General features: G+C 35.3%; 1 protein-coding gene and 2 long non-coding RNA genes across 4 annotated transcripts; all 3 read right to left on the bottom strand.

Annotated features, from left to right (window-relative positions):
* Positions 1-416: 416 nt before the first annotated feature.
* On the bottom strand, positions 417-6029 carry LOC145061243 (organic cation/carnitine transporter 7-like). The gene is made up of 7 exons (XM_079008674.1): positions 5829-6029; positions 4714-4786; positions 4042-4351; positions 3720-3957; positions 2591-3080; positions 1185-1387; positions 417-679 (listed from the first exon to the last, which is right to left on the bottom strand). Exons 1-7 carry the CDS (start codon positions 5949-5951, stop codon positions 443-445), a joined length of 1674 nt encoding a protein of 557 aa, XP_078864800.1. The 5' UTR covers positions 5952-6029; the 3' UTR covers positions 417-442.
* Positions 6030-7909: 1880 nt separating this feature from the next.
* Positions 7910-11183, bottom strand: LOC145063228 (uncharacterized). Its single transcript, XR_013687882.1, has 4 exons — positions 9241-11183; positions 8438-8516; positions 8219-8307; positions 7910-8102 (listed from the first exon to the last, which is right to left on the bottom strand). It is a non-coding gene; the product is annotated as an uncharacterized LOC145063228 (long non-coding RNA).
* Positions 11184-12350: 1167 nt separating this feature from the next.
* On the bottom strand, positions 12351-13851 carry LOC145063227 (uncharacterized). 2 transcript variants are annotated; one of them, XR_013687881.1, is made up of 4 exons: positions 13239-13724; positions 13036-13086; positions 12733-12894; positions 12351-12621 (listed from the first exon to the last, which is right to left on the bottom strand). It is a non-coding gene; the product is annotated as an uncharacterized LOC145063227 (long non-coding RNA). The 2 variants fall into 2 exon arrangements; XR_013687880.1 differs by having other exon boundaries at positions 12733-13851.
* Between the last annotated feature and the right edge of the window lie 9087 nt (positions 13852-22938).

Here is a 22938-nt window from a genome sequence, read left to right as displayed (position 1 = left end):
TAAATGATGAAAATCTTTGTACCATAGAAAGCCTTATTTATATGACTTTATCCATTAGAATATTCTTTTTTACATTAAGTTACAAGAAACTCTCATATATAATGTAAGTGTTATTAGTATATCCATTAAAAAAAACATCCACATACAACTTTTTTAGACCGACAAACACAAGCACCAAATGGTTAATCCTACTATTAATTCTACACCTTTGTCTACCATATGATTTAAGAGTGATATATCTTTCTAATACATGTGATATCATGGAGTTACAAACCATTTGTTACGATTTATTAAACAATAAGTTTGTTTTTCACAAACTAGAAAAAACAAACCCTATTCCTCAAGATTGTTAATGGCTCACCTCGAACAACTAACGATTAATTTTTTCTCTTAATACCTTAAATAGCCAAAACATATAAAAAAAAATAAAATATTTTTCTTTTCATATATTGCTAGATTGTTCCACATCATCAATTAATTCCATCCCTTTGGTTTCAAATGGAAGCATAACAACACTAAGTCCTGAAACAAGTATAGCAACCTCAAACAACATAATTGCGAGTGTTTGGTTGCAATTTGCAACCAGTCCAATTGCTATAATCGGGCACACCATGCCACCGGTTCGACCTATAGCCGTTGCTATTCCAACTCCTCTTGCCCTTAAGTTTGTTGGATATACCTACAAAACCAAAACAAATAAAAATAGAGTGTATGTTGCTATTTTTTTAAACAGTTAAGTATTGTTTAGATAAATGATGTTTATAAGCATTACATAAAACGACAACACCAAATAAAACAAATGAGAACAAATTTAAAAACATTAGGTTTGAAAGGGGAAAACCTCATTTTTCTATTAAACAAATCTTTCTCCATTAAATATACATTTTTCCTAGTTACGTCATGTCAAGTTAAATCAAAGTAAAAAAAGAAAACATCGCCTATATGCTCTTTAGATAATGATGTTTAAATAATATTTGAGAAAACGACGACACATGAGAAAAAGGCAAAAAAATATGAACAAATTTGTAAAAAATTAGGATTAGTGGGCATTTTCCTGAATTTCTCTATTAAGTTGTTCTATTGATATTAAATAAAATAAAATAAACAATTCGTTTATAGTTAAGTTATCTTCCTATTAAATTCATTAAGTATAAAAGAAACAAAGCAGAACATGGTATATATACCTCTGGGGCGTAGATACAAGCGACAATGAAGCTTGTGGAGATGAACATACGAGCTCCAAATAGAAATGTTGTAGTCATTATTTGATTTTGATGAACAATAAGTGGTAGAAGTAGAATGAATCCCGCAAGGAACATAATTTTCATCGAGATCTTACGACCTAGTCTGTCTAATATGATGGCTGCCAAACCAAGCCCGGGGAGTTCTGAAATAAAAGCCCAAAGATTTAATTAGCTGTTTTAAAACCCGGTTTTTTAGTTGAACCAGTATGGTGACGGGTTCCCGGTTCAACCGGTTCGACTGCCGGGTCAACCGGTTTTTATAATTTTCATCTTTTTTCCTATTTTCCTACAAATATATACATATATAAATCATGCATTTTACGTTACTAGTTCAAATATTAAAAATATACATAAAAATAAGTTGTGGTCAATTCAAATACATTAAAATAACATATAACCATAAATTTAGTGTTTTATATCAATCTATATACGTCAAAAAGAAAATAAAATATAATACTGAAACAAAATATAGTATTAGATGAATACAAACACATCAAAAAACTTTATAACATTTACCATATTTTTTTATTTAGAGAAAACTAAATAGATTTAAAAAAAATTACCAGAGTTTATTATGAAAATGGTTCTTTCCCATGTGTTTTTATTCGGTTTAACCGGTTTATTTTGACCGGTTTTTCTAAAAACTGGCCGGTTCAATCTGGTTCAGAAATCGATATAAAACCGGTAATAGTTGGACCGTTCTATCTCCGGTTCAACCGGTTCGACCGACTGGTTCAAACCGGTTTTTAAAACATTGTTTATCAGACATTTGCGACAATAATAACATGAATGGTAAGTAAACTTTCTCGCTAATTATTTACTTGAATAAAATTTAAAATTCAGTATAAGTAATTTATAAAACAATATTTAACTTTTTTTACAAACTATATATGCAACTACATTCACTATATAATCACGTTTCATTTGATCAAATATGTCGCAAGTAAAATGCTCCTTATTTGGTCTTAGCAAGTTAGCATGAAACAATATTTTTCATGATTTCATATTTCGTCTAATTAAACTTTTTTCTATATATTAAAAAAAACATGAAACATCATTGCCTAAACAATTATAAAAATATAGGTTTCCTATTCCCCTCAATAAAATAATAATCAGTTTGGTGAAGAACATTTGGTTCCCCGTCCCTAAAACATTATTATAGTGCATGGCAACGATATCATCAAAATCCACCTTAACATTTCCATTTAACAAGACATATATTCTCATATCTAGCATTGGGAATTAGTGACACTATTTATTTCTTTTGGTTCTTAACATATTTTTTTGTGGGCATTTTATTGCAATCAATGAACGAAAACAAAGTCAAAACAGAGGTATATATATACCTGCCAAGCTAGTTACAAACACATTCGTGTAGAGACTCGAATCCTGGATACTTTCCAACTGCGAAGCAATCACATTACCACATTCGCTATTAGAAATGCTCAATTGTGAAGTCAGAAGCACAATACCATAATAAGAAAATGTATTTCCAAAGTACAAGGCCCATAACGGAAGTGTTGTCTTTATCAACTTAGGTGATAGTAGCATGGATATCGACGACACAGTAGTTCTATGATCATCCAAGGTTTCTAACGAATGAAACTCGTTATGATCAGCTTTATTTATTTGATCGGACACTAGCATGCCAATGGGAAGTTCACGTTGATTGAGTGTTGATCCTCTCTCTAAAACATCACGTGCCTCAGTCAATCTGTCTTTCATGCAAAGGTACCTTGGTGACTCGGGTACATTACCATAAAACAATAACACAAGCAGAGATGGAAAAGCAGATAGACCGAGTAGCCATCTCCAACCAAATCTAGGCATGATCGACTGCAATACAATATCATTTAAAAGAATGTATTAGTACGTAAAACTTAACTTATGATCATAAATTTAGCGATCTTACTTGATTTGATCATGTTATTAATTAGCAAGGAAAACATAAGCCGCAAATCTGAAAAGGTGAGGGTTTGGAGGCGTGGATCTCAAATAAGGAGACTAGAGAACTCACTTACTATTCTCACCTTCTTGTTGTTAAGTAAGTGTTCTATTAATTTAATAAACAATGTGATTTAGTAGGTCCATATGACTGGTGGAGTATGTCAATTAAGGTGCTGTTTGTTTGTTTTTTTCTAAAAAAAACTATTTCGGACCACTTATTGGTGTGTCGCGCAGCACTTGGCCCTTCGCAGTTGTTTGTTTTTCAGAAGACTTCTAACTTAAAAACTGTTGCGCGTGTGATGCGTGGCGCAACAGTAGACCAACTGCTTCAAACCTCTTCACATGTTAATTTAACTTACTACAGCAGTCTGCAAATGTTAAAAAACAAACAGACTTTTTATTAAATGTTATAGTCATTTGGTCCACCTCTTCTGCTATAGAGAGTTGCAGATGTGGTTCGCAGACTTCAGACATATACGCTTCAAAAGAACAAAACAAAGATCACCTAAATGACGAGATATAACATACCCATCCGAGTGAAGCCTCAATAATGGTTCCAACAGTCCAAAATGTTGCAAAAACAACCATCCATGTTCCTCTTTTTTGAGTTGGAACGAACTCTAGAAACCATGATGTAAATACATGTCCACACCCTAGACCAATGCCAATGAAGCAACGAAGAATCAATAATGATGTGTAGTTTGGGGCGAAAGCACTCAAAAATCCAGCTCCTGTTGTTAGTATGGATGCACCAAGGAAACCCTTCCTTGTAAAGCCAAAAGCGAAGTAAATATTCATGTTTTCAAAAAGATAAATCCCGAAAAACTGAGTACTAATTAATTAAACTTACTTTCTTCCATAGTTATCTGAAACGACGCCCCACAAATATGCCCCCACAAGCATGCCAGCGAAAGCAACAGTTGAAATGAAGCTCTCTTCGCCGGAAGAAAGTCCCCATTCCGGTTGAATGGCCGGTCCGACGAAGGACAAAAGCATCATCTCCATGGCTTCCGCCACCCAACCCAGTCCAGCATATGCAAGCACGATAAACTGGAACTTCCCAAACCCTATGCTGGAAATTGCTTCATCTAACGTATATGAAACACCTTCATCTTTTTCAGGTGATCTTTCATGTTCCCCTTTCTCTGTTCTTTCAGTAGCTAAAATATATTCAAGTATTTATAAAAATTCGTTTCAAAAGTTGAAATCATTTGCAGCTGCATGTATACTAGTGCTTCTGGAATCATGCATGTGTGCAATTATTCTGTTTCACGATCGAGCATTTGAAAATCATGTATGAAAGTTATATTAAAGGACATTATTTCGGAGTTCCTTTTCAAATGAAGCGTTGTGTCGCATGAACCATATATGGTGTTTAGGTTTTTCGATTGTTTCCAATTTAGATCCATCTCACTTCTTAAATTTCAATGGTTTTTGGATGTGTGTAATCAGTTTGTCTGTAATTTGGTTCATTTGTGTATATTTTGCTTGGGTTTAAATAAAAGTAAAGAGATGAGAGTACCTGTTGAGTTAGATGATCTTTGCACTACAAAGCAAGATGCATTGCGGTTTGAAATGACTAATCTATCCCCAATCTGTTTAGTTTTTAGTATATTAGAAGTTGATATGATTAAATGCGCGCAACTATAACTTGTTGATGTTTTCTTTTTTGGACGTGAAGTAAAGTTATAAGATTATGCAAACATCATGAAATATAAATTACGAATTTAATTTTGATGAGACGATGGTTTATGTAGTTCATTTTAGCCCTGTTCTTGAGTCCATTTGAGGAGGAGAAGGAAAGCAATCCAAAAGAAATTGTGTTCTTGAGTTTTCTTTAACATCCTTTTCTTGAGTTTTTTTTTTAAGAAAGAAAATAGAAGGAAAAGTGTGTTTTTGAGTGTTTTTTAATGAGGGGAAGGGAGCAAAATGGGAGAAAATGGGGGTTTCTAAAGGGAAGAAAAGAAAAGAAAGGAAAGGAAATATGTTCTTGAGTTTAATTTAAAGAAGGAAAAGAAAATAAATGATTTGGAGGGAAAGAAAATGTATATTTTTTATCAAATATTTCCTCTCACTTTTGGTATAATTGGGAGAGAAATAAGAGGAAAAGAAAGTGGAAGCTAAGGAATGGAAAAGAAAAGAAAAGAAACTTCTATTTACTTCCTTTCATTTCTTTCTTTCTTTTTTTATATGAAAAAAACTACTTCCTTTAATTTCTTTTAAAAATGTAAAATAGTGTTTAAATCCATCTTTCTAGGCGGATTAGGAGGGGGAGTGTGTTGAAATTACATTTTAGTCCCTGCCACAACTCATTTTCTCTCAAATAAATGACAAGAATGTAAAAAAAAAATGATTTTTTTTCTTTTTTCCTCTTTCAACTTAAGAGTTAGGAACACAACTTCCACTACATTTTCTTCCAACTCAACAACACAACTAAATACGTTTCCCTTCATTTTTAAACTGGAGCATAGAGATACTATAAAAATACCTAATTATATAACTTTAATAAGATAAAAACGATGGACTTAATAGAAGGCAACTTCTAATTCTTTTACTAACTACATAGAAAGATTTATCTCATAAGCATATTAAGTAAAAGAACAACAAACTTTTAAGGAGGAGAAAGAGTAGAAGTACCAGAGAGTGGACATGGGATGTTAATCTAAATTCACGGCCAAAATATGAAGAAGACGACGGAAATGTTATATCCGGCGGTGGCACGACCGTCCATCCTACTGATATTGCAGAAAATGACTTCATAATTTATATTTAAATAAAATAAGTAAACGAATGTTTTTATTGGAGAACTTCAAAAAATGAAGAAGTGAAAGTGTAAAAGGAAAGGTAGAGAATCCTACTTCAACAAAAGAAATGTAAATCTCATCCACAAACTGATTTCGAGCATCATACACCACACCTCTATTTTTTCACACATTTGAACTTAGTACATCTTCTTTTTTGCTTTTTGAAAAAAAAAAGATATTATGTTTGTGTTAAATGTTATTACACTTAAAAAAGTTATTGAGAAAATATATCCTTGAAATTCTTTCATGTTTAGGAAAAAAAAACATATTTTTCTTGAAAAAAGGGTAAAAAAACAGATAAGTTTTCATATCAGAGATTTTAACCATTGATGTCTGCAATTTTTATTTTATTTTAAGTATTTAATGGGTTTTTGAAAATAAAGCAAGACTTTTCCAATCAAAATCAAATATTTAAAAAAGTTTCTATAAAATCTATGCTTTTATAAATTTTAAATTATTATTTTACTATATTTTCTTTGATCTAACATGATAGAGAATACAATCACAACGAAATAAACCAACTTTATTGGGGATATGTCTCTCATGTTCTTCATGTCCCATGTTATACGTAGGGGTGTCGAACGGGTAAAATTTTCGGGTTTCGGGTAGAACGGGTCGGGTAGAACGGATATTTCCTTAAGAAAATAATACCCGATACCCGACCTATTTTGTAATTCAGGTTTTTGGGTTTGAGGTCGGGTCGGGTAATTATCGGGTATACCCGAAAATTTCTTAAATGACACTTATTGATAATTTTTTTTTATATGTTGGTTGGTTTAGTAAAGAATCGGGTAGGAAAATACTCCATACAATTAACAAGTACATATATAATAGCAATACAAATCATTATAATATGTTATGTAGTTTTTTAATTCCATTCCGTGCGATAGTGAGAAACAGAGAATTGTGATGACGGTTCAGGACTTCAGCTTCAGTGTCGTATTCCCTTCGCAAGTTTACGTCGATTGTCGAGCCATCGTTCATAAGAAGGAAACGAATGGTTTTGTTTTATTTGAAGTGTGTGTACGTGACTGCATTGTATATTTGGTATTATTTAAAAAAACGAATTCGGGTATTCGGGTATACCCGAAAATAAATATTCATACCTAAAACCCGACCTATATTATTATCGGGTTAACCTATTACCCGAATGTTCATACCCGTTACCCGTTCTACCCAACCCATTCTACCCGAATTCGGAACGGGTCGGGTGGGTAGAACGGGGTTTAGGTATTTCCTTTAAAAAGATAATATAGTCTTTTATATATATATATATATATATATATATATATATATATATATATATATATATATATATATATATACACACATTTAGTCTTTATTATTTTTTGTGTAAAATAAACCTTTGAAATTATTGTTTTGTGCATATTCAATTTTTATGACCGACTATTCCAGGTTAAGCTTTCAGTTTGTAAACATTCTTTTTTTTTTTTTTTTTCAAAATAAGTATTTGATATTTTTTAACACATTTAGTCATTTCTTTCTTTAAAGTTTGCTTACGTGACATCCTACGTGGGACAATTATTAATGACGTGTTCTCATATGGGTAGTGGAATCATGTATTATTTGTTTTGGTTTTGGTAATAACATTGTACTTTTGATATTAGTAACTATTATAGTACAATATCAACTATGTTTGATACCAAAAAAACTTCATTTAATAACAATACCAACTACATTACATAATGATTTCAATTATTGGAAATAATATCCATATTCACAACAGTTGATAATACTAATATTAACTAGGGAAGATGTCCATGCTTCGCATGGGTTAGAAATGGTTTTGTTTTTGGTTGATTGTATGAATGGAATGCACTTAGAGGTGAAAGTGGATTGCATTTAAGGATAAAAGTTTCCAAAAAATCGAAGAACAAAAAACAAATAACCATTAGAAGAATCAAACCTCTGTACTTACATAGATTTGTTTATTCAATCCATCTATTATTTAGACAGCATATTTTGAAAAATCTTTGTGCCAATAAAGAATCAGGGAAAAAAATCCGGCCATACTCGACAACTAACTCATTGCCTTTCTACTTGATTCATTAAAATCAGCTTCACTCATCAACTCTTCTTGAACAATCTGCAAGATAGATAAAGTACACGATACTTTTACTCAAGGGTAGTTTGGACATTTGGTTAAACAACTAAACTTTGTAATACAAAATAGAGAAGGATAGAAGGATTGGATAGACAAACCTCATCTGGAGTGATAGGAACATCAACATTTGCAGTCTTAGTAGTTAGTGTGATTATATATGCAGGTGTCCTAATGTTTTTCACCACTCCTGATGTCACATATGATATGTTAAATGTTAAAACCAAAAAAGTTTTCATCTTTGCCAAAAAAAAAAAGATAAGCATTTAGAAGTTTGTTTATTAAACTGTCAATATTTAAGCAGAGAGTTTTATAAAAACCTGGATATAAGAGTAAACAATGTGATCTTCCATGCATGTTGTCCCAAAATCAATAATTATGATCCTTGATGTCTTCACACTAGTAACAAACAATAAATAAATGGGTTTATACGTAGATTATGTACTTATATGGAATGAATAAGATTTTTTGCATACCACATATTAGAGAAAATCTAACAAGAAATGCAACCTTCTACAACATCAACATTTTTTTAAAAAAACAATAAATCAATTCAATTCTCTAAAAATCTAACAAACAACAAAACTGTAAATAATCATAATGTAATACGGTATCAGACACCGATAATCCAACAAAGTTCTATATCAAATAGTCGTAATGTAGTAACTCATTTGTTTCTGAACCAGTCGTAATGTAACCATCAGACACCGATAATCCAACAAAGTTCTGAAAAAATAATACGTATCACACTACTTTTGCAATTTTTGTCCCAAAACCTTTTCTCTATCAAATTTAGTATTTATTCTCAAGTATTCCATTCCTAATGCTTTCATATAAGGGTGCATATGCATTTTTATTTATATCGCAGTTAGCATGGCCGTTTAATTTATTTTTAAATGGCGATTTTGCTCTTGGATAAAATCTGAAAAGAACAGTAATGAAATAAATTCAACAGCTAGGCTGTTAACTCATATGACATAGGAACCAAAGTCATTAGGGAACTTCAAAATAAGAACAAAATTTGCAAAAGAAAACTTTTTGGAACGAATTTTCAAAAAACATGTACACTTAGGGGCCAATAATGTAAAAGTTATTCTTGTATTAATGGAGAAAGAAATCATACCTTTACATTCATACGTCATGTGAACGACTCAATGAGGGAATCAAGAGAAGTGCAGTCTGATAAATCCCAAAGCTTCATTGTGTTATGAGTAGATGATGATACAAAAGTCATGGAATCTACAAATTTCACATAACTAACAATTTTGTTGTGTCTAATTAACGTAAAAATTGCCATACTTGGATCCCTCAAATCTTAGTAATAAATCCTGTGATCAGCTAAACCAAATGCTAAACTACTCACCGAATCAGTTGGAAACTAAACAGAAGAAACTTTCATCTTCGTTTTAATGGTCCTCACACTCTGCCCCCTGCATAAACAACCAATGCAAGGAAAATCAACTTATTACGTGAATTTTTTATTTTTTTTCACTTATGTACATTTAAATATATCTACATTACGTTTACTTTTCAAAGTTGAATTGCTTGATTGATATTCCAAAGCTTTAAAGATCCGTCGTCACTCCCGCTGTAACCCTCATAAAAATTTGCACCAATTTAAAACATTTTAATTCATTCAAAAGCCATTAAGTTGTTACAACTTGTTTTCAAAAGAGTTTAAACATAAGAGTATCCCCAGAACCAAATCACAAAATCAAAAAGTATGAGGAGCATTATGATCACGCCTTCGCCGTGCCACGATCTCCTGAAGTACATGAAACCAAAACACTACAACTGTAATCCCGAAAGCTTACTAAGATACCCTCAAAATACCAACCACATATAACCATACTCATATCATATCACAATACAGAACAACCATGCATATGGAGTCTACAGTGTGACTGGTCCTCCTGCACAGGACCTTCAGTCCACCTGGTCCACTCTCCAAGTCTAGCCATGTATATCGAGTCTACAGTGTGATTGGTCCGCCCGCACCGGGCCTTCAATCCACCTGGTCCACTCTTTGAGTCTACAGTATGACTGGTCCGCCCGCATCGGGCCTTCAGTCGGCCTGGTCCACTCTCCGAGCCTCAACACGTCTGGACCACCCTCTTGGGGCCTTCAGCCTATCCGGACCGCTCGCTGGGCCTTCGGTCTATCCGGTTCACCCTGGGTATGTTGGCCTACAGCACAAAGCAGGACCCGCCTCAACCCAACTCCGGTCAAACAACCATGTGCACATAAAACAGTTAATCACATAACAATCCTCAGCCAAACAATGACTCTATCAGATCATGCAGCATAACAACATCCCTACCAGGATACCGACCTAACCGGTCACTAACATAACATTACCCTACATACCAGGATACTGGCCTTAACCAAGTCACTAACATAACACCATCCTAAAACCAGGATGCAGATCTAGCAACTCAAAAACATATCAAACAAATACCCGGATTCCCATCCGATAAAGGGCCGACTTGGTGCCTTAGACCCTGTTGATATAGTGAGGATAACTCACCTTGAAACTGCTGAACCGAATCACGAAAGCACAAACCCGAAGCACTGCCTCCAACTCCAACACCTATAATCATCAATGATCCAATGACATAAATAACCAAAAATTACCATAATACCCCTGAAGGTCAAACTGGTCAAAGTCCACCTTCCTGATTGACCCTACTCGCCGAGTCAACCCATTGACTCGCCGAGTTCCTAAACTTAGGAAACTCTCATAACACGACTCAACTCGCCGAGTCACCCCATGACTCGTCGAGTTCCACAATCTCTGAGTCTTATCATGTCCAACTCACTGAGTCACCACTCAACTCACTGCTCTGAGTCTAACCAGAAGAGGTTTGGAGTTTTGCACTCTGACTCGCCGAGTCCAAGAACAGACTCGCCGGGTCCACGACAATCTTCATCAGACTCTCCGAGTTGTTCTTCCATTCGTCGAGTCCAAGCTCATCATCATATGACTCGCCGAGTTCACCCATGTGACTCGCCGAGTCACTACGCGACTCAATGCCTGAATCCCTAGCCCAACTCGCCGAGTTGATACGGGTATTCCCAAAATCGAAAGATACAAATCTACTCCTAGCTCCAAACAATTGATCTAGGTCCCTAGAGTGCATTAGCAACATAAAGTTGCTACCTTTACGTGCTTCATGCCTCATAATTCCAAAAACCAAGCTAGAAAGGAACTTAACTCATGGGGAATGGCTTTTGCATAGCAATTAAAAGGGCTTTCTGCATATTTGAAACTCAGATCTGGAGTTTCAGCTCCAGATCTAACTCATGCACCAAGATCTCATCATATTATCTCCAAACAACCCTAAAACTCCATGAAAGATGGATCTATAAAGGAGAAAGCCAAGGATAACGATTCATTACCTCCAAAACGACCTCCCACTAAAGAATAAGCCGAATCTCCACTAATCTCCTTGATCCAAGCTCCTTGATCTTCAAGGTCTCTTCACAAAATCCCTTATCTAAGCTCCAAATTGCTTCCAAGGACTCTCACTCATGATTTTAGGGTTTATGGATCTCAAAGGGGAGTAAGGGGGCTGAGGGGAGGACATTAAGTCCTTTAAATAGGGTGCAAACCCTAAGATTAGGGTTTTCCTCTTCCAGCACTGACTCGTCGAGTCCAGCCGCCGACTCGGCGAGTCAGGCCACTTATCACGTGCTCATCACACGTTCCGACTCGACTAGTCATAGCTCCAACTCGTCGAGTCCATCCTTCTAATAACACTTTACACCCCTGAACTCTTGCTTCTGGACTTGGGGTGTTACACCCACTCGCTATCATTTTCGGTTTCGCAGTTAAAAAGTCAACTGACCACACACATTTTTCGTGGTCTTTCAACTCCATAAATAATTCGTTCTATGTGACATCCCATATCTAAAAAAAAATTAAATGACTGATTAATATCCGGGGTTAATGCCATGAACGGGTAACCAACTATTTAAAGTGTTTGAAAAACACCCCTGAATTATTTATTAAAACAATAAAAGCCAATCCAACCAAATAATTTATACTGAAATTAAAACATATGAAATACCATTACATGATGCATATCAATATGTTAAAAATCATCAGAATAAGTGCAAAAAAACTGTTTGAAAGTTATGAAAGTGAAAGGGAAACCTGAAGTAATCGAGTAAGCAATGGTTTGTATACAAAACACATTCAGAACATGAGATATCAAATTTACACTCACAATATGTAATCTATGTAAGTAAGTATATATAATCAATAAAGGATCTTCATCTTAGTTGGAACAAAATTGGGGGAAAAAAGAAGATTACAGGAAAGTTTACATACTATTTGTAGATCATGGAGTAAAATATCGGTTCTCTTAAGCATTTAATCGAGTAGTTGGTCTGCATCTTCAAACCTGCCAGCTTTTTCGAAAGGAGTGGGAGTTCAACGGTATCAATTTTCGGTCATCAAATGGAACTGTCGCTTAATTGAAATCCGAAATCAAGTACTTATCTACAAAGAGTAGTGCAAAGAGTAGTAGAAAACATAAATAATTAAATTGTTTAACAACTAAGAAATAACAATAGAAAACTAACAGAGTTTAAAGTTGTTGATTATTCGTACTGAATTATATAATAAATTTACAATATAGTAAATTCCAATGACTTTGTGCTAGTGCAACTGGCATGGGAATCCTAGCTTCCATGCTCTGCATCTTCAATGATATCTTCCACAAATAATCAAAGCTGATTGCAGCTAGAACCTCCAATTGCGTGCATTCATGACCTAGCAATATAAGTTGTGTTTACAACACAGTAGACATCAAAATTGACAACTAAGCATATAATGAGAGGTGTGTTTTAATTATAGCAATCACCAATTAGAAATGGTTTGGGTAAAAATAGAGTCGGAAATTAAATAGCGTACACTCAAGACAAATGTCTAATTCTTCTTGGAGATAAAGCAACTGGATTCTATCTGAAATTCAAAATCAAACAACTCAAAAGTAAACTATCGAGTATAATCAGAGATTGAATCGATTTGGGCGTAGCCAATAAGATTGCCTTGAAAGGTGCTTCCTCGATGGTGAAGTTGGAATGTGGTGAGAGACGTAAAGAAAAAAAACAAACCTGGTCTATTTCTTATGTGAAGTAAGGTTTAGGGTTCGTTTGCTGAGAAAAGTGGTGCTCTCGTTGTTGGTCTGGGGATGGAACGAAGATGTAGTAGCAGTCGATGGATTCGAGACTTCCAATAGTAGTAGAAGTCGACTGTATCAGTCGATTTCTCCAGTGCAGTCACAATCGGCAGCAAGGAGGTGGCCTCTGGTTCCCTTTCCTTCCGACTGATTGAACACATCAGTCAAAAGGTGAATTCAGAGAAGCGCGACCGTTGGTGGTATCTGGAAAATAAGGAACATGTAGAAGTGAACAATCAGGTGGAGATAGAGAAAAAAAAGTAAAGAGGGACGATGCTCTAATTGCAAAGCAGTTGGAGGTAGCAAATAGTCTTTGATCAAGAGAGAGAGAGATAGAGAGATATATGATAATCTGTAACACTTTGATTGGAGAACAAAACGGTGGAGAAGGAGAAGCGGACACGTATCTGTGAGTAAGACTGTCCGGCCACGACCACCATTAACCATCCCACTCCAACAAAATACTTTTGAAAAGTTACCACATTTGACAACTTTGTATAAGAAAAGGGACTATTTTTGTCAATCCATTAGCCACTTTACTAAGTCTTCTAAAGGTAACCAATTTATGGCATACAAAACAACAACCAATTTATTGAAATTGAGTGTAATTGACCAACCCCATATCATATTATATTTGAGTAGGAAAATAAAATGAAAATGAACATAAATTTCACATAATTTGTCTAAATCACACTAAGGGTAGCCACAAAACAAGCACCATGTACATCATCATTAGGGGTAAAGTGGTCAAAAAATTTAGATCACACCGAGGGAAGCCACAAAAAAAACACCATGTCGTCAGGGGAACAATGTTTAAAAATGGATATGTAAGTGATAGAATTTAATAATCACCAAGAACTTCATCTACATTATGAATCCTTGTCTTTTTATAATTTTCTCATATCAATAATTTACATATAATTTAGGGCACTTTATTATAATTCTCCATCTTTAAATTTTCTAATTCAAAAACAATCAAATAATATTATGTTGCATGTACTTATTTGACCATGTTCAGTTTTACCAACTTGTGCAGCTAGATCCGTTTGTTCATTTTTGGTTTTATTATGGAGAGATTTAGTGTACATAAACATAAGCTTCATGTTTTGGGCATAATCAACCAACATAACGGATTCTCATAAGGAACCCCATGATTAAATTTGATTCATTACATCTTTACATCTATGCCATTCATAACTAAGAGATAACTATGTATCGATCAGTAAAGATTAATAGCTCCAACATAACAACTGATTAGATGCACATAAACAATACCTAATATAAAGCCAAAATCCAGAAGTAGGTCATCCCTTAGGCAATGATATGTCAAATGGAAATGCTTTGTGCATGATTGCTCTGCTAGGTTGCTCTGATTTAGGATGTATGAGATTATCACAAATCTTGTTTCAAAATTAGAGTATGAGTGCATTATCAAAACCTATCCTATCCAAGAAATAGGGAGGAGTTAATGGAGGTTGGCTTTAACAGGAGGAAAGGAGGCTCCGGTGTGTTAGCTTCAAACTGGTGGACATGAAGGAGAGGCATGAATTTGGTTGAGTGAATGAGAAACGAGAGTATGCAAAGGGAAATGGAGTCTAAGTTTCCAGTTAGCTATATTTTTTAGATGGCTCGGTCAGTTGGATAAGGACCAGGTAAGAGGCTAAAAATTATTTATCAAACTCCTTAACTTAGACCGAGTTAAAGGTAACCTCTTACTGGACTCAGTAAAAGGTGAATCAAACATAACCTAATTATCAGTCCTCTTTCCGCCTTTTCCATGTCGCCGATGATGCATTTTATATTTCTCTTTTGCATATCTATTATTTTTTTTATGCTTACCATCAAACTCTCTTCCACCAATTATTTACTATGACATAATCAAGTTCTTCCTTTACTTGTGTAGTCGTGTATCAATACGTTACTGACTACATTAATGACCTTATTTCGCTCACCATACATACCATTGTTAGTAATGGCTCCTCATAACTAAATATTATATATGTTGTATGATATGAATATAACCAACGATCTCACATTATTCTTCAACCCTCTTCATCTAAAGAAACCATGGCTGAAGCTATTTGTTTCAAGACTACTCGAGAGGTTTGGTTTGTCTTTGTAACGTCTAGTTTGTGGTATGTATTTAATTTATAAATTATTCTATTTTATGCAGAAACTCGATGAGTTGGGAGCCCCAAACTCCTCGAGTAGAGATCATAAGGGTCGCGTATTTTAAGTAACCTACTCGACGAGTTGGGAGGCCTCAACTCGACGAGTAGGTTGGCAGAGATGAAACCTTAATTTTCGGGGTTTGCACCATATTTAAACACCTTAACCCCAAGGTGTTGGCCTTATTTCTAGCCTCCAAGTCCCTAACCCTGGATCTCGAAACCCTAATGCTATTGTGAGTGTTTGTAAGCCATTTTAAGTGTTTTAGTGTGTGCTTGAAGCCATTGGAAGAAGGAAAATCTTGAGGACACAAGAAGGAGTATATAGATCCATAATCCTTGCCTCATCCACGACATTTTGTTGGTATAAAGCTTAAACCTTGATTTGTATTTGAGTAGATCGCCTTTTAGGGTTATTTTGCTTGGTTTGGTCCAAATATCATGGTCCTTGGGAGTTGGACGTCCCAAATGGGTTACCACTTCAGATCTAAGGTCTTGAGGGGTTTTCATAGCATAAAGGTGCCAACTTTATGGCCATGGAAATTCCATGCAACCTCTAGATAATCATTTTGTCCTTTTAGAGTTTATAATGGCCATGCAAGTGGAGAAAGTTGGGACTCTGCGTGATCTTTTTGTCCTTAGAGTCCAGATCCAGGACCTCATGGTCTATCTTTTAATTTTGGTTGTGAATGGATTAAGACCTTTGCCTTTTGGGTTAGGATTTGAGCTTAACCCCTTTAGGAAAAGTATTAGGGGGTAAAGTTGGAAACTTTACCCTTCTAGAAGCATTTCCAATCTAGATATGGAGTATAGAGTGTAGATCCATAGAATAAGGGCTTAATGCATTAAGAAGGGCTAACAGACTAAAGAACTCGATGAGTTCATAAAGGAACTCGACGAGTTGGGTCGAAGTATCCTGATTCTGTTAAAAGGAAGAACTCGGTGAGTTGGAGGAAAACTCGATGAGTTGGATTGCGATTTCACGATTCTGTGACTCATGGGAACTCGACGGGTTAAAGGGTAAACTTGACGAGTTGAGTCAACTCGGAGCGTTGAATTTGACTTTGGCCTTGACCTTGATTTTGACCATAGTTGGTCCTAAAGGGGTTATGAGTATGAAATGTTATCTAAGGGGTTGTTTTGGTTTATGGAGTGAGTAGAGCTGATTCTAGGGCAGAGACGTTTCAGCTATCATCTGACATTTGAGGTGAGTTTCCTCCTGGATTGAACGGGTCGAAGGCACCAATGACGAACCGTGTATATTATGTGTGTTGATTAGTAGCTAAGTGTGGGCAGGGCCCGTATCTTAGCATTACTTGAGTATGGATATGGAATGGATTGGTAGATTTGGTTATACTTGTTGTCTTTGTGATACTTGTATGTGTTTCTTAGTTAGCTGAGTGTGGGAAGGGCCCGAATCTCACTATTAGCTGAGTGTGGGTTGGCACGTAACTCCTAATTAGTCGAGTGTGGTCGGGGCCCATATCTCCTAGATAGTTGAGTGTGGGCGGGGCCCGTATCTCACTAAGCGTGGGTGGGGCTCATATTTTACAGGCGAGGTCTGTTATCCGAGTGTGGGCGAGGCCCATATCTCATTGAGTGTGGTCGGGGCTCGTATCTCCTAGTTGCATGTTATGTGTATGGTATGTGGTAGTTTGTGGGAAATTCATTATGCTTCATGCTTATAGTTTTCAGTTTTGGTTTCAGGTACTTCCAGTAGCAAAGGGAAGAGCTCGGGATGACTGCATTGCACAAACCATGATGTTTAGCCTTGGGTGTTTACTCTAATATATTTGACATATGTTTTGATATGAATATACCATTTATGATGTTTTGAGATACTACGAGTTATGTTTTGAAGAGATGACTTTGATAACAATGGTTTATTTATGATTTAAAAATGAAAATTTTGGTCCATATTTTATGAGTGTTATAGTCTTTGAACCCACCTACAATGATAAATTGAATAAATGCAAGGATGCCAATAGGATTCACGTAACATCCTTAATTTATGGCTAAATTGAAATTTTCTTAAAACAAATAAATTAAATAATAATATATATAAATAAAATTAATATGCTCCAGCCGCATTCATGGATCTCATGAATCACGTATGTAGGCCCATGTTGGATCAGTATGTGATTGTATTTATTGATGACATCCTGGTCTATTCCAAGACTCAAGAGCAGCATGATGAGAATCTGAGGGAGGTATTAGAGACTTTGATGAAGGAGGGATTATATGCAAAGTTCTCCAAATGTGAGTTCTGATTGCGTGAGGTGCAGATTCTGGGGCACTTTGTCAACCAGAGCGGCATTCTGGTCGATCCGGCCAAAGTCGAGGCGGTGATGAGGTGGGAGGTTCCGAGGTCTCCATATGTGATTCGAAGTTTCCTTGGATTGGCAGGTTAATATCGGAGATTCATTCAGGATTTGTCCAAGATAGTGGTTCCTTTGACTCGGTTGACGAAGAAGACCGTCATGTTTCGTTGGAGGCTTGAGCATCAAGCAACATTTGAGACCCTGAGACAGAGATTATGTGAGGCACCGATTTTAACCTCGCCAGAGGGTGTTGATGACTATGACAACCCAAAATATTTGGACCAAGCAAGGTCTAAACTGTAACCCTATTACAAGGAGAACCTTGAAAACCATTAGAGTATAAGTGCGTGTATATGGAAGTATGCACTTTGGAAATCACATACGAGTTAACCTCATGAAAGAAAACAAAATTTAGTGAAGTAAAACTAGATAAATACTTTTGATTAAGGATCACATGGTGTAGACACAAGAATTTGTAATTGTGTCACAATCTTAAGCAATTGAACCATAAGGACAACATAATTGAGTTTGCTATTAATTAAGACCATAAACATTTACCTAGGCCCCATCCAAGACCGTGAAATACCTTAGGATACCTTAGCTAGGCCATGAACACCTTCCTAGGAGGTGTTTTAGGCGTAAACCCCCCCCCCTTAGTGGACCACCTTTGGCCGTGAACCACCCTAAGAAGCCTTAGTTGGCCGTGAATAGGGGTGAACATGGTGCGGTTTTTGCATTCTTAAAACCGTTGGGTGCGGTTTTGCAATGGTTCTGTTTTTCGGTTTTTAAATGCGGTTTTGGTTTGTATCGGTGCGGTTTCGGTTTTTAAACCGTGTTAAGAATTTGGTGCGGTTTTTTAAAACTTTAAGAACTGAAAACCATGCGCATATAAGCTTGTATTGTGCTGTTTTTTTTTAATACATTCATTTTCAGCTCAAAACAAAATTACATAATCAAAAATTGTAAGTCGCTTAAAATACAACTTGTGTCCACTCTCACAAACTAATTAATGATTGAAGGTTGGTTGATTTTGACTTAATTTGTTACAAGTTTATTACATGTAATCGATTAGTACGTTTGGCTAACAATATAACATTTCTTTTGCACCCCATATAGTCTTATACAAACACAAAATAAACATATAATAAATATATTATCGTTTATAACTATTTTAAATAGCATGTATATAATATACATTGATTGATTTATTACTATACACGCTTGCGATGCGGTTCAGTTTTGGTGGACCGGTTTTTAGGATAGAAACCGCACCGCACCGTTGACCTTCGGTTTTTGCAAAAATTAAATCTGCACCATTGGTTTTTGCATCGGTTTTGGTTTTTCGATTGCAGTTTATTGCGGTTTTGTTGGTTTTTCTTTAGTCGGTTCGGTTTTTGCTCACCCCTAGCCGTGAACACTTCTATAGGAAGTATCTTGGTCGTAAACTCAAAGGGGAAGCATCCTTGGGGCGTAAACACCTTATGGATGGGATGGTTGGGCGTAAACACAATCCTAGGAGGCATCTAGGCCGTAAACAACTCCATTATATGGAGTTCACGGCTAAAATGTGTGGATAGGAAAAGAATAATTGACTTTAAGGTGTAACATTTCTTTCCTTCCCAAAGCAATTACAGTTAACCACGAAATATTCTCCAAATATCTATGTATTATCCATCAGGTAGCAATGCCTTAAATCTATATAACCAAGCACATCTTATCACTTTCATCCTCCCTTTTTGAGCGTAAACTACTTCCTATTTATCACATTTACTCTCTATGAACCCTTAAATTACTCTCAAAGTATTCAAGCATCAAGTATAACTCCTTCAAAGTATTCCCTAGATCTTGTAAGTATTTCATGATTAGCTAAGTAGTTTCCCATATTCTTTTGTTTATTTAATCGTATTTACACATAAAATTATGTGCTAATTGTGACAACCCGAAAATTTTTAGCCGGTAAAGCACTGTTAAGCATAAAACGCGAAATTTTAATAGAATACTTTTTAGCCTTAGGTATCTAAATAAAAGTCGTAGATATCATTAAACCATAAACGTGCATAAAAAGGACGTCCAAATCTGACTTCGTATGAGGAAGTTATGATTTTTCTAAGTTTCGGATATAACAATAGACAACTAAAAACTTGATATAGAGATCGAGTGACTTTTAGTCGACGCAACCTAAACGAGAATTGAAGAGCTCGACAATATTAGTACAATGGTAACAAGATAGACGAAAACGGACGTCAGATGAAAAAGTTATGGATTTTTAATGGACTTTTCTAGTCCCGGCCTGTTAAAAATAGAATATTAAAAATAAAGTCAAAAATTAGCCAACAAAGTGTAAACGAAAGTTGTAGAGCATAATATCACCTACACATGGATATAAAGAATGTCAAAATCGGAGCTTGTATGCGAGAGATATGAATTTCTAAAGTTTAGGACACGAATCCCCACACTGTCAGAGGACTCACGATGTGAGCCTGAAGCTCACGACGTGATCCAGTAATGGATTGGTTCCAGGCTGTCAGAAGTCGAGTCAGCAGATGGATAGGATAGAACTCACGACGTGAGCCAATCCATGCTTACGACGTGAGCTCCAAAAATACTCCCTATAAATAGAAACCGAAGGTCTCGGGTTTAGGCTGCTCAACTCTACTTCCCTTACTACATTTACTCTATGTTAAGCATCCCGACGGAAGCCCGAAGTTCCTGAGAAACTTGCTCCTTTCCAGTCGAAGTGTTTCCCATGTGAAGCTCGTTTCTTCACCCGAAACTCGAGATTACGTCAAGAAAGATCATTACTAGAAACGAAACGCTGCCCGATTCACTCTTACTAAGTGAGTTCATACCCCTAACTTATCTTTTAAATGATTTTAAATGCTTTTATGGGGGGGGGAATACAAGTAGAAAACCATATAGTTGTATAATCAATCACATGTGATTTATAACTATCAAACCAAGAGATTTCTTATACTTCAAACTGTGTTATCAAACAAACTATTTCAAATCAATTCAATACCTTTGGGTAGCAAAGGTGTTCAAACATACGCAGTCATTCAAACAACATTACTAGTAAACTATAATAGGTATAATTTAGAGGACTACTACTAACTATTTATATTACAATGAGACATACAGAAGTCAGTTCAGAATATACTATAACGAGAAATAGAAAGAACATACTATAAAGAGAAATAGGGAGGAACATACTATACACTAGAACAGAAGGAACATACGATAACAAGAACAAGATAATAATAATGTGAAACCACTACTTCACGAATTAGCAATATACTTGTTAGGTCGCATTTTGTAGTCAGAGTCTCTTAGAGGGAGAGCATGAGTTTGTGTATAGATCTATACGGGATTGACACCCCACACCTTGCTGCTAGCTACAGTGGGACTTGCAAGTCTACAGGTGACAAATGTCACATCAGTTTCGACGCTTTTAGGTCGTCGTGTTAAACACGTGTCATATCAGTATGGTTACAACCAACTCAGATTTTAACCTTAATTAACAAACTGGTTTTAAGGTTGTAAGTGCATCAGTAATTACTTATACAATATTACGGAATACTTTCATTCTCCCATTACATTCATATTGTGATTTTCTCACATAAAGGGTAATCCAAACTATTTTCTAGTAAAGATAGTCTTAAACTTAGGAAAACTTGCAAAAGACAAACAGTACGATCGAGTCTTAGTACATTCATTTAGAAAGGGGCCTATAATGCTAACTTTATGATTCCTTAGTGCATACATAAGGGATATATATTAATCGGGTCCAACAGATAGTAGGATGTGTGCTTTCCGCTTCATTTCATGTTCCTTGTTTAGTTGTGGGCTTAGAGCAGATGCACCCAGTCTACTATCTATCCGATCTTAGTTATACATATATATATATATATATATATATATATATATATATATATATATATATATATTCTGTATATACCAAGTAATCATAAGGAGTACCAGGTTTGGGTCAGGTCATAGCATACAAATTTAATATATTTTTTTCTAGTACAAAAACATATTTTTCAGATAGAACATTTAGCATACTAAACTAGAAATTTATCAGTAAAAGGGTTTAATCCATTCAGTGGTTAATTCTATTATACCTGAGTTTATACATCAGGGTTATATATAATTAATATCCGATAGGCATTTGGATGTGTGCTTTCCACCTTACTTCCTGTTCCTTGTTTGCTTGTGGGCTTAGGGCAGATTCACCCATTTAACTGTCCGTTTGATATTAGATTATATATAGCTTGTATAAACTAAGTGATTATAGAAGGAACTATTGTGGTTACTATTTTTACTAAAGGAAATATATGATTTTCATAAAGAATGTTTTTCACCAAATATAAAGAACTATTACAGTTAACTTCGTAAGTACCAAATAAATACGTCAGTGTTATATACAATGAAGATCTAACAAATAATGGGATGTGCGACTTCCGCCTCATTCCCTGTTCCTTGTTTGGTTGTGGGCTTAAGGCAAATTCACACAATCGATTGTCTGTTTACTCTAAATTGTATATAACTTGTATCCATTTAGTACCCATACAGGGAATTGTAGAGTCATTTCTACTCTCATTCATCACATCAGAAGATATAGGATTTTCTGAAGGAACCGACGAACTTTTCTAAAAAGAACTTTCAACTTACTTTTCATCACTAAAATACTTATGAACTCACCAACTTAAATGTTGATCTACTCTTTCAAAATAACTTGTATTCCTAGGAAAATAATAGACATGTACGCACTCTGGGATTCAGAAGATGGAGCATAGTAGCATCATCTCTTGTTTTGTTATTTAATTTTGAGTCACTCTTTTGTGAACCACATACTTTGTAAACACTTTAATATTAATACAATGGTTGTTTGTTACTATGATTACTATGATACATGTGTTGTGATACTAAACATGACGTCCTCCGCCCCCGAACGTTTCCGTCGTTCCGGTTTGGGGGTGTGACATTAATATTCTTAGGATATTCTAAAGTTCAAAGAGTTTATCAAACACTTCAAGTGTTAGGACTTAAACACTTATCAACATCTACCCAAATCAACTATCCAAATCAAACCAAGGTGAGCTTCATACCCCACTCTTTTCAAGTTTTCATTTTTTTTTTGGGGGGG

This window comes from Lactuca serriola, chromosome 7 (genome assembly GCF_051521515.1).
Source record: "Lactuca serriola cultivar US96UC23 chromosome 7, Lser_US96UC23_V15, whole genome shotgun sequence".
In the NCBI taxonomy this organism is placed as follows: domain Eukaryota; kingdom Viridiplantae; phylum Streptophyta; class Magnoliopsida; order Asterales; family Asteraceae; genus Lactuca; species Lactuca serriola.
The sequence above is the reverse complement of the archived record's forward strand: the minus strand, read 5'-3'. Positions and strand labels throughout refer to the sequence as shown.

Excerpts from the sequence above, each read along its gene's own strand:
- LOC145061243 (XM_079008674.1), bottom strand. The coding sequence starts at position 5,951 with ATGAAGTCATTTTCTGCAATATCAGTAGGATGGACGGTCGTGCCACCG. Across the intron at positions 4,352-4,713 it reads AAGATCATCTAACTCAACAG|CTACTGAAAGAACAGAGAAA; the intron begins GTACTCTCATCT and ends AATATATTTTAG. Across the intron at positions 3,958-4,041 it reads TCAGATAACTATGGAAGAAA|GAAGGGTTTCCTTGGTGCAT; the intron begins GTAAGTTTAATT and ends TGGCTTTACAAG.